We start from the raw sequence: 16117 nt of genomic DNA, 5'->3' as shown, positions 1-16117 counted from the left end.
ATGTTGATGGCCAAACGGTGCCCAACTGGCTAACCCATCCCGGTACAGTGTTCATGAAACGCCCGGTACGACAAAGCAAGTATGAACCCATGGTGGAGGTGGTCGAACTCATCGATACTAATCCAGAGTATGCTCATGTCAGACTCCCGGATGGCAGGGAGACCACTGTGTCGGTTCACCATTTGGCTCCCTCAGGTACTCCTGCTGCAGGTACACCACCATCTGGCACTCCTCCCTCTGACATCCCCTCCCCAGGTGTTCCCCCCTCAGGAACTCCACCCGGGAACGGTGGCGACGGAGCTGCCGCGTTCCACCCGAGAGCTTTCGAGGAGTCATCTCCGGCATGACTCACCAAGAGGATCGGAAGCCTCCCTCAAGTGAAACCGCCATTTACTCCCGGAGAGGTCGACGGATAATACCCCCTCGCCGACTCAATCTGTAAAGGGGATTACCGGCATCCTCGATGCTCATGCTCCTATATGCTCATTACATCATATATCGATGCTCATTACCATGCTCCTACAACTCAAAATAATCCTCACTGCTTGGCATGTATGCTTCTGTAGTTTAAATAGTTCGCGTTGCTTGAAATGTATACTCCTGTAGCGCTGAAGCAATCATGGTGCGTTAGTTGGGCCTCTAGTTATATTTTAAAGACGGGGAGAATGTGGTGAATAGAAGGTCGTGACGTGTGATCACATGTCGCACGGCTCGAGCACGGAATAGATAAAGCCGAGCTCCGCGCGAACGGGGTGATTGTCCCAGGGGCATTGTCATTTACGGCGGCGGTCTACTTGGTGCTCGTTGAATGGTGAGAATTGAGAGTATATCGGACTCCGTGCTTATACTGATTTATTTTGCGGTGATTAGTTGCACATGTATACATTACTGCTTATGTACTCCTCGCTGCGCCTGTATTCCCTGATGTGCCCGTAGAAGCGGCTTCAATCAAATGGAATAAAGCCTACACTCTGAAGGTTCTTCTCTCGCTTTCATTTCACTGCCCAGCGTTTAATATTCACTCGATATAAATCAAACCCAATCGTGTTTCACACTGCCCAGCGTTTAATAATCACTCGATATAAATCAAATCCAATCGTGTTTACACACCACCCAGTGTTTAATATTCACTCGATATAAATCAAATCCAATCGTGTTTACACACCACCCAGTGTTTAATATTCACTCGATATAAATAAAACCCAATCGTGTTTATACACCGCGTTTTAAAAAAAAATAGGCATTTTGGGGGGAGGCGTCCATTCATCGCGGATTTTCACTTCTCGCGGGTGGGGGGGGGGGTTGGAACGTAACCCCCACGATAAACGGGGGTGACTGTACATTATATATATATATATATATATATATATATATATATATATATATATATGCAATGGTTTGGGTTATTCCAATGAGATTCATAATTTGATGAATATTCCCCAAACGTATCAGTGATAAGTTATATGTGTTTATTATTGCAAATTATCAGCCTTTCTACATGCTGACGAAACAAACTGCTTCGGTAAATAACAGGAGGTGTCTTTTTAGTATCAGTCAATATTTTGTGTGTCTGCCCTTTGTCTTCTTGAGTGCCATCACTCTTTTACCCATGCTTCCTGTAAACAATTGAAGCACTCCGAGGAATACTGTGTGAAACGTCCTGTAGGACATTCCACAGTTTTTTTTTCAGGTTAGTTGGGTTCTTCTTGTTCTTTTGTTTCCAGGTAATCCCATATGGCCTTGATGGGACTCATGTCTAGACTCTGGGGTGGCAATTCTCACACTTGGAGTACACAAGCTGTAAACTTGTTATTCAAATTCTGTTTTACTATGTTGGAAGTATGTTTTGGATCAATATATTGTTGGAAAATGAATCCCCTTCCAATTAAACGATTTCCACGAGGAACTGCATGTTGCTGCAGTATCTGCTTGCACTTCTCGTTTGTTAGTGCCCCATTGATTTTCACAAGTTTCCCTTCACCAAAAGCTGAGATACATCTCCAGGCAGTCACAGAGCCATCCTGTGTTGAATAACATTGTGTCGTAATGTTCTCCAGGTCTTTGCGTACAAACTGACATCTCTCAAATCCAAAAGGTTAAAAGTTTGATTCATCAGACCAGAGTACCTGATCCCATTGTTCAGTCTTCCAATTTTGGTGATGCTTTACAAATTCCAGTCTTTTCACCTTATTCAGTAGTCTCAGCAGTGATTTCTTTACTGCAACTCTGCCATGGAGAACAGCTTGCTGTCCGACCTTGTGGGAAGGAAGACTCCCTCTTCTGAGGACCCAAAAGCATGAGAGTGACAGCGAGAAAAATATCCCAAATAATGGGTGATGTCAGAATCCTTGATGGAGATTGGGGCTTCAGACAGTGTTCCACGAACGAGAAATTCCCAGTAAGCACGAGTCGGCATGCGCCGATCAAGTGCCTGGCTTTTGTACACACCACCTGTCGCTACTACCGATCTGACGGTTTGGTGAGATCCTCGGATCAGCTCCCGCACGAGTTGTCCGCGATACACATTACACATTGTTGTTGTGTCGGCTCGTGCCGGTGCGCCTAAGAGATGAGCGAACTTGACAGTTTAGAAGAAGTAAAAGTAATAAGAAACATTTGTACAAAACCATAAACTGCATCACTAACTCCAACAGTTGCATAACACCCTCACATGCAGCCATAACTACCACAGACAACATACCAGAGAAACAACAAGCCAGCATCCTCATACACCACAAGTCATACAGTATATAGACCCAGAAAAGAGGAAAGAAGTATTACAAGACGCAAACTAACCTGCCAACACGACACCACAGTCACGCCATTCACTCCCGCACAAACACCAAAAATCATCAAACATATCAAAAACTAGCAGGCTACCGGCCCTGACAACATCTCCAATTTACATTTAAAACACCTTGGACCACACAGCATACCAGCCCTCACAAATATTAGCAATTTCTCCTCCCAACACTCAAGAATTCCTCAAATGTGGAAACTAGGCAAAATCATTACCATCCTTAAACAAAACTTATTGTCATCACAGTAGACATCAGCAAAGCATTTGACACACTCCCAAAACTCTTACTCACAAACAAAATACTCAATACACACACACACACATGCACAACACCAAACGCTATCTGGCCAACTACCTATCATGCAGACAGTCATTTGCAATTTTTAACAGCGTCATTATGCACACGATACTTTCCTAACGGAGTCCCTCGAGGCTCAGTCCTCTCCCCCACACTCTTTAATCTGTTCGTCACGATATTCCACAACCACATGAGAACATACAAATAGCCACATATGCAGACAATATAACCATTGCATCTACTCATAGGGACATCAACACTGCCACATCACAACTTCAACCCTTCCTCAGCACCCCACAAACCTGGCTCACCATTAACAGACTGAAAGACTTAGCCCCCTCAAAATCAAGTCACTCTTTTAACAAATTACACCAAGGGACATAGCACTGCACCACACATCACGCTGAACAACATCCCTATCCCACACATACACCAAACAAAAATACTCGGCATCACTTTTAACACATCAATGTCATTCTCAGGACACATCACAAACATTAAAAAAAACATGCACACCCAGGCTGAACACAGTTAGGGCACTCACAGGCGCCGACTTCAGACACCACAAAGAAACAACATCACTAATATATAAACAGTATATTAGACTAGAGGGGGAGCAATCGGGAGAGTGCAAAACCTCCGCCGCCAATACTGCTGGGTCACTCAAGTGAACCTTATATCTTATTCATTAAATATGTCAACAGTGCTGAGTTATAGTTCTTTTCTCCAACATTTTTTTTGGGGGGGGGCGGGGGTTGGAAATCACTTAAAACATGTAGAAATGCAAGAAAAAGAAATCGAAATTTTGTTGAAAAAAAAGTTGGAAAAAATATTTCTTCTCTAACAATTTTTTTTTTGGGGGGGGGGGTTGGAAATCACTTAAAACATGTAGAAATGCAAAAAAAAATTTTCTCGAACAATTTTTTTTTGGGGGGTTGGAAATCACTTAAAACATGTAAAAATGCAAAAAAATTCCCCCTTTTTTGGGTGGGGGGGAACAATATTTTTGTGGGGGGGGTTAGAAATCACTTAAAACATGTAGAAATGCAAAAAAAAAAATTTCTCTGAATTTTTTTTGGGGGGTGGAGGGGGTTGGAAATCACTTAAACCATATAAATGCAAAAAAATATATATATATATTTCTCTTTTGGCGGGGGGTAACAATTTGGGGGGTTGGAAATCACTTAAAACATGTAGAAATGCAAAAGAAAATTTTTTTCTGACAATTTCTTTTTTTGGGTGGGGGGGGGGGGACCAAGTCCAAAATTTAATGGCATGATCCTTGGACCATACCTACCCCCCCCCCCCCCACCAAGTTTCGTCGAAATCCGTCGAGGAGTTTTTCCGTAATACTGTTCACAAACAAACAAACAAACAAACAAACAGAAAGGGGTGAAAACAGTAACCTCCATCCATCTTCGAAGATGGATGGAGGTTAATCAATCATTAACTATGTCAGCTCATCTTGGGCCACCAGCCTATCAAACACACATCTCAAAACCCTACAGACCACACAAAAGAAAGCCTTTCACATCATCACATGTTGCTCATTAACAACACCCATGAAGCACCGACACACAAAAGGTAAACATGCTAAAAATAAATAAATAAATAAAAGAACACTTGGACATGAGACGTGCATAGTTCCTTTCAACGGCAAGTGCCAACCCTAATCACCCTTGCCACTTTATGTACAACCATCCACAAGACGAACATTACAATGGAGGTTCTCACAAATAAAGTGAAATGCTTTGTTTCATCAGAATTTCCTGTACAAGGTCAACTCCTCCTACTCCTCCTCCACTGATTATAATTCACACCTTTTCATGTGATTGATCAGGGGAAGTTTTTGGCCCAAGGATTTAATGAACCGGGTTGTCAGGTCTGATGTTTAACTGGCAGGGATTTATTATTTGTACAGGGTGTGGGTTACAACTCCCCTAAGTATCATGAAGGACACCGTGGGATCTTTAATGTACAGCCACTAATGATGGAAAAAGGGACACAGTTGAAGGCCCATCTGAGTAAAGGCACACATGTTGATGTATGCAAAACACCAGGATGACAGTATATAACTGGATCAAAATTCAAACTCTCAAGGGTGTGCAAATACCACCAAGCTATCCTACCATCTCGATGCTTGAGTTTTTCTTACTTTACGTAATTTATTCTTCAAAATAATTCAGACTTCAACCTGTTACTGCTGGCAAAAGTTTCGTACATCCGAGCACGTAATGCAAAGAGCACCTACGATTACATAAACAGGACAAACATGAAGGAACCCCCCCCCCCACCTGCACCCCAAAATAAAATTTTGTACACTTTGCAAAAGTGCGATTAAATTAAGTTCTGTTGAGTTCAATGTGGTGATAGCAACCACAAGTTGTTAAAAAAGCTATTAAAGGAAAAAAAAAGAAAAGAAAAGAGAAACAAAGCCAATAAAAAGGGAAAGGAAATCGGGTTCAAATATTAACATGAGGTTTAGTGCATCAGATTTATTGCTATTTGATAATTTGTTCAAGCGTGTGTCACTGAGTTTCAAGGTATGATACCACTTGCATACACCAATTTTGTATGTATATGTGCAAACTATAATGGCACTCAGTAGAGAGCATACCACCGCCAGGCTGTCCAATTTACGTTTTGAAGCCCACTGATAGGCCGGATCTCCATTAGGACGGAACAAAAATCTGATCGGCTTGTTCTTGTCACCTACCCAACTCATCCACCAAATTTATCATCGCCGGTCCACAGCTTCTTGAAATATCGTGCTCGATATCATTTTTGATCCTATCTCTCAATGGTGAAAAATTATTAAAAAAAACATTATCGTATCCGGATTTAGATCTTCACCCTTAATCTAATAAATTTGTCCTTGTCACACACTCACAAAATGTTGAGCGTCAAGCATGGAAGCAGCACGTACCATTTTTAAAAAGTTTTTGGTATGACTCAGCTGGGGTGGGGTTTGAACCGCTGTTCGCCGAGACTTACAGCGGACAATCTATTCAGGACAACGATCAAACAAAGAAGATTTCTCCTTGGCAGCCACCATCTTGATCAATTCTGATAGGTACAGCTTGATCGTTCAAGTTGCCGTGTCATAAATTACACAATTTGGTGTCGCTGGAACTTCAACTTTGTTTGGTTTGATAAAAGGAATTTTAAACCAATGACTGTTGCGAAGATTGCACGAAATAAATCGATTGGTTCACGATTCATTTGACTCATTTAAGAACAGCTCGGTAAATTTGGTCAAAAGCTATTATTAAGAATTTGAAAAATTCTTGGAATTGTACCCATTACATTGCATTATATTCAATTAACAACCATATGTCAGATTCACAAAGTTCATTGGTGAGGATTGTGGAGCAAGTAAATAAACCACAAACAAATGGAACATAATTTTTTTTGTTTTTCAACTGTCTCACTAACATTTGATAACTACTGAGGGGACACGTTGACCGATGTTGAGATGGGACTGTGGATTTAATTATTATTGTTTTGAACATATATGGAAAGTAAACTTTTAAGAATACATCACATGACAACCCCTGTTTGCTCATATTTGATTAACCAGTAAATTTGTGCTCAGTGTCCATCATTATGCAACCACGATGTTGGCAATCATAAGAAACCCGAGCTAAGAAAAACATCTGTTAAATCTGCAATTAAACTACACAACGTTTGTGGTGTTTGCACAATTAACCACAGCACAACTGTGGATGATTCCAGCCTAAAATAGCTTTACATTTTGCAGAAATTTAATTGCTCATCATGCATCACGTCGACGTACATCTCAAAACAAAGGCCACATTTCGGCCTACACAGATTACACCACTTGACTAACTGGCAGATAAAAAGAAACCAAACATCTTCAATTTTGTGGAAAACAACTTTAAATGTTGATATTCTGAATCTGAAGTTGGCAAAGTAAAAACCCAAAGCTTTACAAGAATAGGAAGTCCCATTCCAACACATCCTGCATCATTTACGACTTGTGCAACAAATTGGTGATCGCAAGTTTATATACTTACTCACCATTCAGAAGATATAAATAATAATAAAATAATAGAAGTACATCATGCACACTTGATGTAGCAACAAGTTGCTGAAAGGTACTCCACAGATCCACTTTGAGATGTAGATACAAAAAGGATTGTAATGAGGGTTGGGTAAGGTAACAGAGAGATAATGAGAGAAAGAGCCACCTGGGCATCGCAAACGAAATATATATATTTTAAAAGTTTAAACAGAGGCATTACCGGTAATGTGAGGAAGGGCTGCAGAGCAGGATGGAATGACAATGTTGGGTGCCGTGATAGGTGAGAGAGAAAGCGATGCAAAGCCCGCCGGCGAGATTCCACAAATGCTGCAGCAAACCGTTCTAGTACTCCCCGCATAACCTGCTTCTCTGGAAGTGGCTGTAACAGGGATGAACAGAGTTATACATTGACAGGAATTGGAAGTGTCAGTGTTGCTTGTTGTGCATGAAGACTCACATGAATGACCACACAGCAATCCAAACCATCCTAAAGATATTACCCATGCCATCTTATGAGTAGTGCGTCTCTTTTATTATACATACCATCATACAACTTGTATCAACATTTTAAATCACCAAGTTAGAAGCAGAAGTAAAGAAATAGAAAACTCATTTTTGCCTCCGAGTGATGCCAAAGACAAAAGGTGTCATACTCCCTCAAGCTTGCATTTCAATTACAAACAGAACATGAAGGAATACAAGATGTTGTCCTCTGCAGGCAGAGCATTGCAGTTCTGTATATGCCATCCTTCCGGAGAAAGTATTGAGCTTGCTGCCCAATCAGCTAGTAGTAGCACTTGCTTGTGAAAGTTAAAAATTGTTTTGGAAAACAATATTCCATTGTGTGCGCTGGTGTATCCTGATAAACTGAGTGCAGTTGTAATTAGAGAGTTCATAAACACCTTATCCCATGCAGTCATTTGAAAAAGGACATGGGAAGGGTCTTATAAACTCTTGTTTTGTGTTTCTAAGCACGATCTACATTCCTTATGAGCCATTATTTTGTCTGATTCTACATATTCCACGAGCGGCAAATTTGATTGTTCAAGATGGCATAATATTGTGTCCGAGTACTGCTATACTGAAGTTTTTTGGAAGTGTCAACAAGGCTACTTGTGTTCTACAATGTACAAATATATAATTCAATAGAAATAAAACAAAGGTTTTAAAGGCTGAAGAAAGAAATAAAAACTTTTTTTGGAGGTTTACCGCAGTTAATGCACAGTCTTTTACAGGGTAATAAATTCCTTGTTTTATAGATTTCTGGTTTTGAATTTGGTGCAATAGCAATTCGTTATCCTTCACAAATAATAATATCAGTACCAAAATGTTGGGATTTACTGACGTTATGGGCAACACGAAAGATCTTGGCTGAATCACGGCATTTTCGATCATACAACAAAACCTTGAATCAAGAATGGTATTTCCCTCTCCAAAAGAGCAAGGCTCATGGAAAAGCAAAGTTAAATTGACAGTGGGTTAGTGAGGCAACAATTGGGCACAAGCAGCAAGGGAATGAACAAATAGGAAAGGAAGAACAAGAGAAAGGGAGGAAAAAAAAACACTTAAACCAGCAAGTGAGACGGTTGGATAGGAAGGGTTAATAAAGATCATGGGTGAGGGCGGAGGATGAAACAAGGTGGTGCTGCACTGCCTACTTGGAGTGCTGGAGAGAAGAGTGGGAAAGAATGGCCAATGGAAGACGGATCTATAGAGACGAGGAACAAGGTGTTGAGGTGTGCAGTCATCCTGAATTTTGGAAGTTTAACCAGGAGAGGTTTACTGGAAGAATATTGGAGTATGTGTGTAGGGTCAGACGATGGAGAGCAGAGGGAGCAATAGTGGAGAAAAGGCGACAAAACAAAACAAAACAAAGACAGACCAATGACTTGCCTGCAATGTGAAAGCAACACAGCTTGTGCTTCAGCCTAGCCACAGATGATTTAAATAACGTTGAGAGCTTTACATGGCACAGAATTCAGGAGAAACAGATGTGATGTTAGTACGTCAATCCACAGGGTGGAGCAGTACTCTATTGAATTACGATGGACAAAGGCATTGTGGACTGAGCAACTGTGATTTTGCAAGGAAAGACTTCAATAAACAGAGGACGCCCAATTTGAGGTTGGCTTTGGAAGGCAGCTCTGGTATGTGATTGGCCCAGTAGAGGTCATGGCTGATGGTGAGGCTGAGAAGTTCAAGAGAATGAACCTCTTCCAGTGGCTGACTATGGAATAGACAGGTGGGTTAGCTTGAGAATCCATCTGGAATGACAAGATGAGACAGCAAGATTTTTCAAGATTGGATGACATGTTCAATTTTACAGACCAGCATCCATTCAATTCCAGATCAGTAGAGGGTGACACAGCTGCATTCCACCCAGCAGTGGGATGGGTTACTGTATGATACAACATGGAGTCATCTGCAAAAACGAAGAGAGACTTTTCCAGAGCATCAGAGAGATCATTGATGAAGATCAGGAATAGGATGGGGGCCTCGAACACTTCCTTGGGGTACTCCAGCTTTGACAGGGAGAGGAGATTAAAGGATTCCATTAAGAGCTACACATTGGTTATGAGAATAGAGGAAGTCAGAAACTCAAGAGTGGAGTTGACCTTGGGTGCCATATGCAGAGAGTTTAGAAAGCAAGGCGGGATGCCAGACTGTATCGAAAGCTTGAGATATGTCGAGAGAGAAAGCCCTGATCTCATGGCCAACATTGAGGACTTCCATCCATTGTTGGGAGAATAAAGGCAGCATGTCCAGGGTAGAGTGACCTGGTCTAAATCCACATTAATGATCTGAGATGAAGTCATTGGAGAAAAGGAAGGATTGTATGTCAACTGCGATGGATGATGGATACGATGATGGATGATGATTGGAAGTAAGCTGTTAGGTCTGTAATTAAGGGGGTTGATTTTTGCACATTGCTTATATATTGTGGTGATGTTAGCCGACTTCATAGCAGATGGAGGATAACCTAAGGCAAATAATAGGGTGAAAAGAGCAGAAAGAATGTGCAAGAGCAGCAGAGCAGGTTTTTAGGACACGTGCTGATGCAGACCGGCCCAGTTGCAGAATCAGTCGAGGGCTGCCAGAAACTTATCCACCTTCTCAGGTGCAAAAGACAGAGTCCAGGAGCAGTTTGGTATAACTGGATAAGGTGGGTACAACGAGTGAGGGGTTGAGCAAACAATATTTGGAAGCAAACACAGAATTGAGGCATTCGGCCTTCTCATGAGCGGAGTCGGCTGTGATGCCATTTGAAGAGAGGGAAGGGATGGAAGGGGAGCATACATCAGAGACAGGCTTAACAAGGCACCACCAGATTTTAGAAGAGGGAGACAAGGTTGAAAGTTTAATCTTGAGGTTGGACAGATGTTGTTTTCTGGCTTTCCTGAGTATGGACACACACTTGTTGCCGGCTTTGTGGAATGCTCTGAGATTGCCTTTTGATGCGAGATTTTGTTCTTCTGAGATATGATCTGCAATTGATCTGAGATTTTGTCCCTCAACCCAGCTGTAGTGTGTTCCCCCCACCCCCCCCCCACCTCCTTCTGCTGTTCGTTTTATTCATACTAAACCCGGTACATTGAAAAAAGTATGATAAAGTTGCAACACCATTTAATCAGCTCTCCCAAGTCACGCTGATGGGAGAGGTAAATTTTTTACCAAAGTATTCCCTATTGCTCCTGTTATTGTAGAAACAGTGCACACTAACCTGGAACCTTCCAAAGCATTGAAAAAAGGGCACCAACATTTAATCAGCTATATATTTAATCATAGTGATACAGTCTCCATAATTTCAAAGATAAACTGTTTTTGAAATCAACCAAAAACATAAACCTGGTTACATCTGTGACATTTGCCTTTAACCACTTGTGACTATGACCTCTAATAACTACATTTAAATAATAATATACGTCCTTGTGGAGATTACATTTGCAAAATTTCAGGTATTTCTGAGTGATTGTATTGAGAGACAGACAAAGCAACAAGCTTATTTTAATAAAAACAGGCAATTAATCGAAATTATTTTCTCATTTACTGACAAGCACCAGGCTTAACACTAATAAAGGTGTTTATTAATAGCTGGCAAGGTATGGAAGCCTGACAACCTTTACTCAAACGTTATCTCAAAATATTTCAGAAAGGTGAGACAAATGCCAACAAACCGGAATGATATGTGTGGGATGAGTTGCCTCCAATTTCCCATGTAGCCATGCAAAGTCCTGGTAACGTCTTCGCACGGTGAAGTCTGAGCCACCAAACTCTTGCCGAGTCGTCTGCATGGATTATTAGAGGTAAATCATTATAAATCCCGTATTACGTTCCACCAATAGGGTGAGAACATCACATCCCAAGTCAGTTGGCAATAAACATACCTGTGTTGCAACCTGATAAGTGATATAAGTCTCCATCGCAGTAACATGCTTCTCAGGCTCTTCCACTCTTACAAAAAGATCTCCACGATCCTCACCTTCCTCCTCCCAAGTGCCACCAGGCGGAAATCGGTTGAGTAATGAAGCTGGAGAAACCGGCCCTCGCTCGCCTGTGTCATACTAACACAAGGTTACAAGATCCGGCCAAAAAGATCAATATTATTAGATTATATCAACGCAAGATACAGCAATGCCAGCTTATCGGTTACCAATGGGTGATGAGCAGACATTTAAATCATAGAAAGAATAAAAGGAGCAAAAAACAGGAATGCAAATTATGTTTTATAAAAACAACTCAAACTTTTCTGGAGCACCATTTCTATGAATGCAAATTCTACAAATGGGTAGTTGCTTTTTCATAAAAAGCTAAGCTCATGGAAGAGTGAGAAGAGTAAGGCAGCAGGTAAATCCAACAAATAAGGAAACTTGAGTTCATAGAACACCTTACGCTGCACAATCTTGAGAAATTGAGCAAGCAGCAAATTTGATTGGTCATTATGATGTAAAATGCTGTAATATTTTGTCCAAGTACTGCAGAGTGAAAGGGTTTTGAAAGTGCCAAAAAGGCAAATTTGTGTTCTGCAGTGTTCAAGCATATAATTCACTTGAAATAAAGTGAAGATTTTAAGGGTTGTAGAAAAAAAAACCCGAGAAGGGTACACTTCAACACCGCGAGATATGCCTCTGCCCACATTACCTCATGATACATACTTTTACCAGGTTTGATTAAAATCCCTGTACCCAGATTCAAAATATTAAATAATTCTGGCTGGCAGACCATGCTTCCAATCAGGTTGAAATTTAAAACATACGAGATGACCCGTGAACCCATTGGGTTCCCGTTGTCACAATGGGTGATAAAAAAATCATTTCCAAAAAAAAAAAATTGCTCCAGCGAACTATATCATGGAGGTTGTTTGCATTGATCAAATAAGCCCGAAGAGTACTTGACTGAATCGGGAATTGTTTTTTAATAATTTTTTTCGTTGCCCGATTTGAATGAAACTTGATATTGCGCATCAATGTGAAAAGAAAAAAACAGAGAAAAGAAAGTCGAATAAATTATTGTGCGTAATCTTCTAAACACAATTTTATTTATTAACGAACACGGAAGTATTAGATCAAAATGGCGATGTTTATTTTATGCTTAAAAATAAATCGTTCTTTGTTTACACTAAATGTTTGAGATTTTTAAATAAATCATTTCAAGAAAAAAAAAAGATAGCTCCAGCGAACTATACCGCTGAGGTTGTTTGCATTGATCAAATTCTCCTGAAGAGTACCTGACTGAACCGGGAATTGATTTTTTAAATAATTTTTTCGTTGCCTGATTTTAACGAAACTTGAAACTGCACACTGCAGGCGAATGGTGAGTAAGGTGGCCCTAAAATTTTTGCGCTATCGTGTACCGTTTTGGCTGTATTTCAGGAACATACATACATGTATATATATATATATATATATATATATATATACAAATACATACATACATATACATATATATATATATATATATATATATATATATATATATATATATATATATGAGCCTGGTGTTGGGCGCAGTGGTTGGGGCAGCGGCTTGGGATCCAAAAGGTCCTGAGTTCAAGCCCTGTTGGGCCACTGAATTAATACACCAGGGGGTTGACTCAGCCTGTCATCCTTCCGAGGTCGGCGAAATGAGTACCAGTATACTGGGCCGGTGTATACCCCGGTTAAAATAGGTGTACCATATCCCTGTGTCGTAAGAGGTGACCAGGGTTGCGTCAAGAAGGGCATCCGGCGTAAAACATGTGCCAAATCACTATGCGGATCATACGGATGATCCGCTGTGGCGACCCCTAACGGGAGCAGCCGAAAGAAGAAGAAAGAAGATGTGTATATATATATATATATATATATATATATATATATATATATATATATATATATACATATATATATATATATATATATATATATACATATATATATACATATACACACAAGATGAGAGTTTCAGGAATATATAGATTGTCGTGGTACTGGTGGTTCAGGTTAATCCCCCTGACCCAAATTGTGGTGATAGGTGGTTTCTACCGCCAGCCCAGATAACCGAGTGGTTTTCCTTAGAAGGTGGACATGTTGATCCTCAGAGATTATAATGCGTGCGATAGGGGTGGGGCACAATGGTGGAGCAATGGAGGCACAGTTGGATGCACAGGGGGGTTTATACTAGAACCCCATGACAAATACAAGGACACATCAACTTAAATAAACGCAGAGTTTATGAAAATAGACAAATATTTACAAGGAACAATAACTCAGAATGTAATAATACATGAGGTAACCTCAGCCTAAAGTCGAGGCACCTCCACACACAGACAAATACAGACAAGGGGAAAACAAAAGAAAAACAAACCCCTTTATTCTGGCACTTAGCTTGGTCCAGAGATGGTCTTTCTGGAACATGGAATTGAGGTGCTTCGTCCTGAATGCGGAGACGCGCGCAAAATGGTGCCGAGCTGCTCTCTTCGAGCAGGAACATTCGTCAGGCAATTCATAAGCGGTATTCAACAAGGCTCACTGACCCGTCGTGCAGCTTTTTCGTCTATCACACTTGCCGCTACGCGGAACTCTGCAGAATGGTGCTGTCCCCTCCGGTGACATACACGAGGCGAGGGGTCCATCTTTCACAACCCAACGAAGAGCCAATGATCAGCGTCTTGCTCAGCATGCGAGCCAATTCCCCTCAGCACAAATACGAGAATCGTGCCATCTTGTTCATGTGTCGAAGGAAAGCCAGCCGTAAAACCCTGTTCTTACAGGTCATCTCCAAGCTACGTTCTCTCTCGACCGTGTCCGTCCCTCACTCCAAACTCGTGCCTTCCTCCTCATCTCTCTCTCTGACGTCACACCGAACAACGGTCTACATCCAGGGCGTGGCTTTCTCGCAAAAAAGATGGGGCTTCTGCCAGCTGGGGAGATGGGGCTTCTGCCAGCTCGGCACACCTGGCTCGCTTGGTGTTATTTCAACGCAACTCCGTCATTGCTGGCTTGTAAATGCAAAAACGTAGGAATAAGTCACAGGAGGCAATCACATACTGGGGGAACATATCCTTAATCCCAATCTAATTGACAGCATACCACCTCCCGTGTGGTGACACATAACACTTGCGCTCACAGTCTCCCGACTTAAGTACATCGAGATGTCTCCTACACATCCACGGACCAAACAACTCTATTCAATACTAACTTTCCTATTAAATTCCTCCATCTACCCCCACAACCATAACAATATTTTCATTATTATTAACTCCGACACCAAAGGTGGGCGGACGTTATATCATCATCTCTGTCTGTCTGACTTGTCTGTGAGCACCCTTGACTAATAGATCATAATTGTGACTTTGCATGTTGATTGATGAAGCAGTTTAAGAGAAGGAATTTTAAAAAGATTTTCACTCAAGCCAATATAGCTGCCAGACCATGTGACCTATTAATTATTTGTGAACACTGGCATTCCCAAGACTTGGAGAACATGTGGGTGAAGTTTCACCTCAATCTGTCCAGCCATTCTGGAGAAGATGATTTTTAAAGATTTTAGGGTAAATCAAATATGGCTGCCAAACCATGTGACCTGTGACACCATAGGAGGAGAAGACTGTTTCTCACGCATAGGCGATTATAACTGTAAAGTTGCTTGCTTCAATCTGTTCAGCTGCTTAGGATATTTTTGAAGGTTTTTTTGTTAAAAACAATATGGCTGCCAAACCGAGTGACCGATGACATCAATTCCCCCCCCCCCCTCCAATTTAGCCCAAGATGACCCTTAAAAATTTTCATACTGATCGGATAAAGCGTTCGACATCATAACAAAGCCAACTATAACATCATCTATCTATAATTCCAGCAGTGTGTGTGTGTGTGTGTGTGTGTGTGTGTGTGTGTGTGTGTGTGTGTGTGTGTGTGTGTGTGTGTGTGTGTGTGTGTGTGTGTGTGTGTGTGTGTGTGTGTGTGTGTGTGTGTGTGTGTGTGTGTGTGTGTGTGTGTGTGTGTGTGTGTCCGCTGTTTCTCGACAACCTCTGGTCCGATGTAATTGAAACTTGCCAGGTATATTGCTGGGGACCTGAGGATGTGCCTTTTCAAGGTTTGATATTAATCGGACAAGTGCTTCCCAAGTTATGGCCATTTATTTACCAAACCAATGGGAAGACACATTGTTGCGTTGGTGTGGCCGATGGGGAAGGGAAGCACAGCCACGTTCCCCATTACGGGTTACAACGTACGGGCTTCCGGAGAGTGATGACTTCGTGTATTCTAATAATTTCTCGATTTCTTATGCGCATTTATAGATAAACAGAATGGTTCAAGTTATGATCGTTTTCATATTAGACGGTGTATAAATTTCGGGAACATCAGAGTGCTGGTATGCTCCAAACCAGGAAGTAAATTTTTTCTCTCTCTTCTCTTCTCGTTTTGTTTTTCCTTGCCACGACATTGCGAAAAGGTAAAATACGTTGGTGCTAATTGAATAATTGGGTATTAAAAAT

At 41.2% G+C, this 16117-nt stretch overlaps 1 protein-coding gene across 3 annotated transcripts in view; it reads right to left on the bottom strand.

The window, feature by feature from the left end:
- Window positions 1-16117, bottom strand: part of SNX30 (sorting nexin family member 30) — a 61626-nt gene that overhangs the window by 40851 nt on the left and 4658 nt on the right. For all 3 annotated transcript variants that reach the window (XM_085845609.1, XM_085845610.1, XM_085845611.1), the window contains exons 2-4: window positions 11529-11705; window positions 11319-11429; window positions 7364-7522 (exon numbers count right to left, since the gene is read on the bottom strand). In XM_085845609.1, the coding sequence (XP_085701735.1) occupies window positions 7364-7522; window positions 11319-11429; window positions 11529-11705 (447 nt within the window). The remainder of the gene's footprint in view (window positions 1-7363; window positions 7523-11318; window positions 11430-11528; window positions 11706-16117) is intronic.

Source organism: Eptatretus burgeri, chromosome 11 (assembly GCF_056783735.1).
Source record: "Eptatretus burgeri isolate ZD-2024b chromosome 11, Ebu_testis_v1, whole genome shotgun sequence".
Lineage (NCBI taxonomy): Eukaryota > Metazoa > Chordata > Myxini > Myxiniformes > Myxinidae > Eptatretus > Eptatretus burgeri.
The sequence above is the reverse complement of the archived record's forward strand: the minus strand, read 5'-3'. Positions and strand labels throughout refer to the sequence as shown.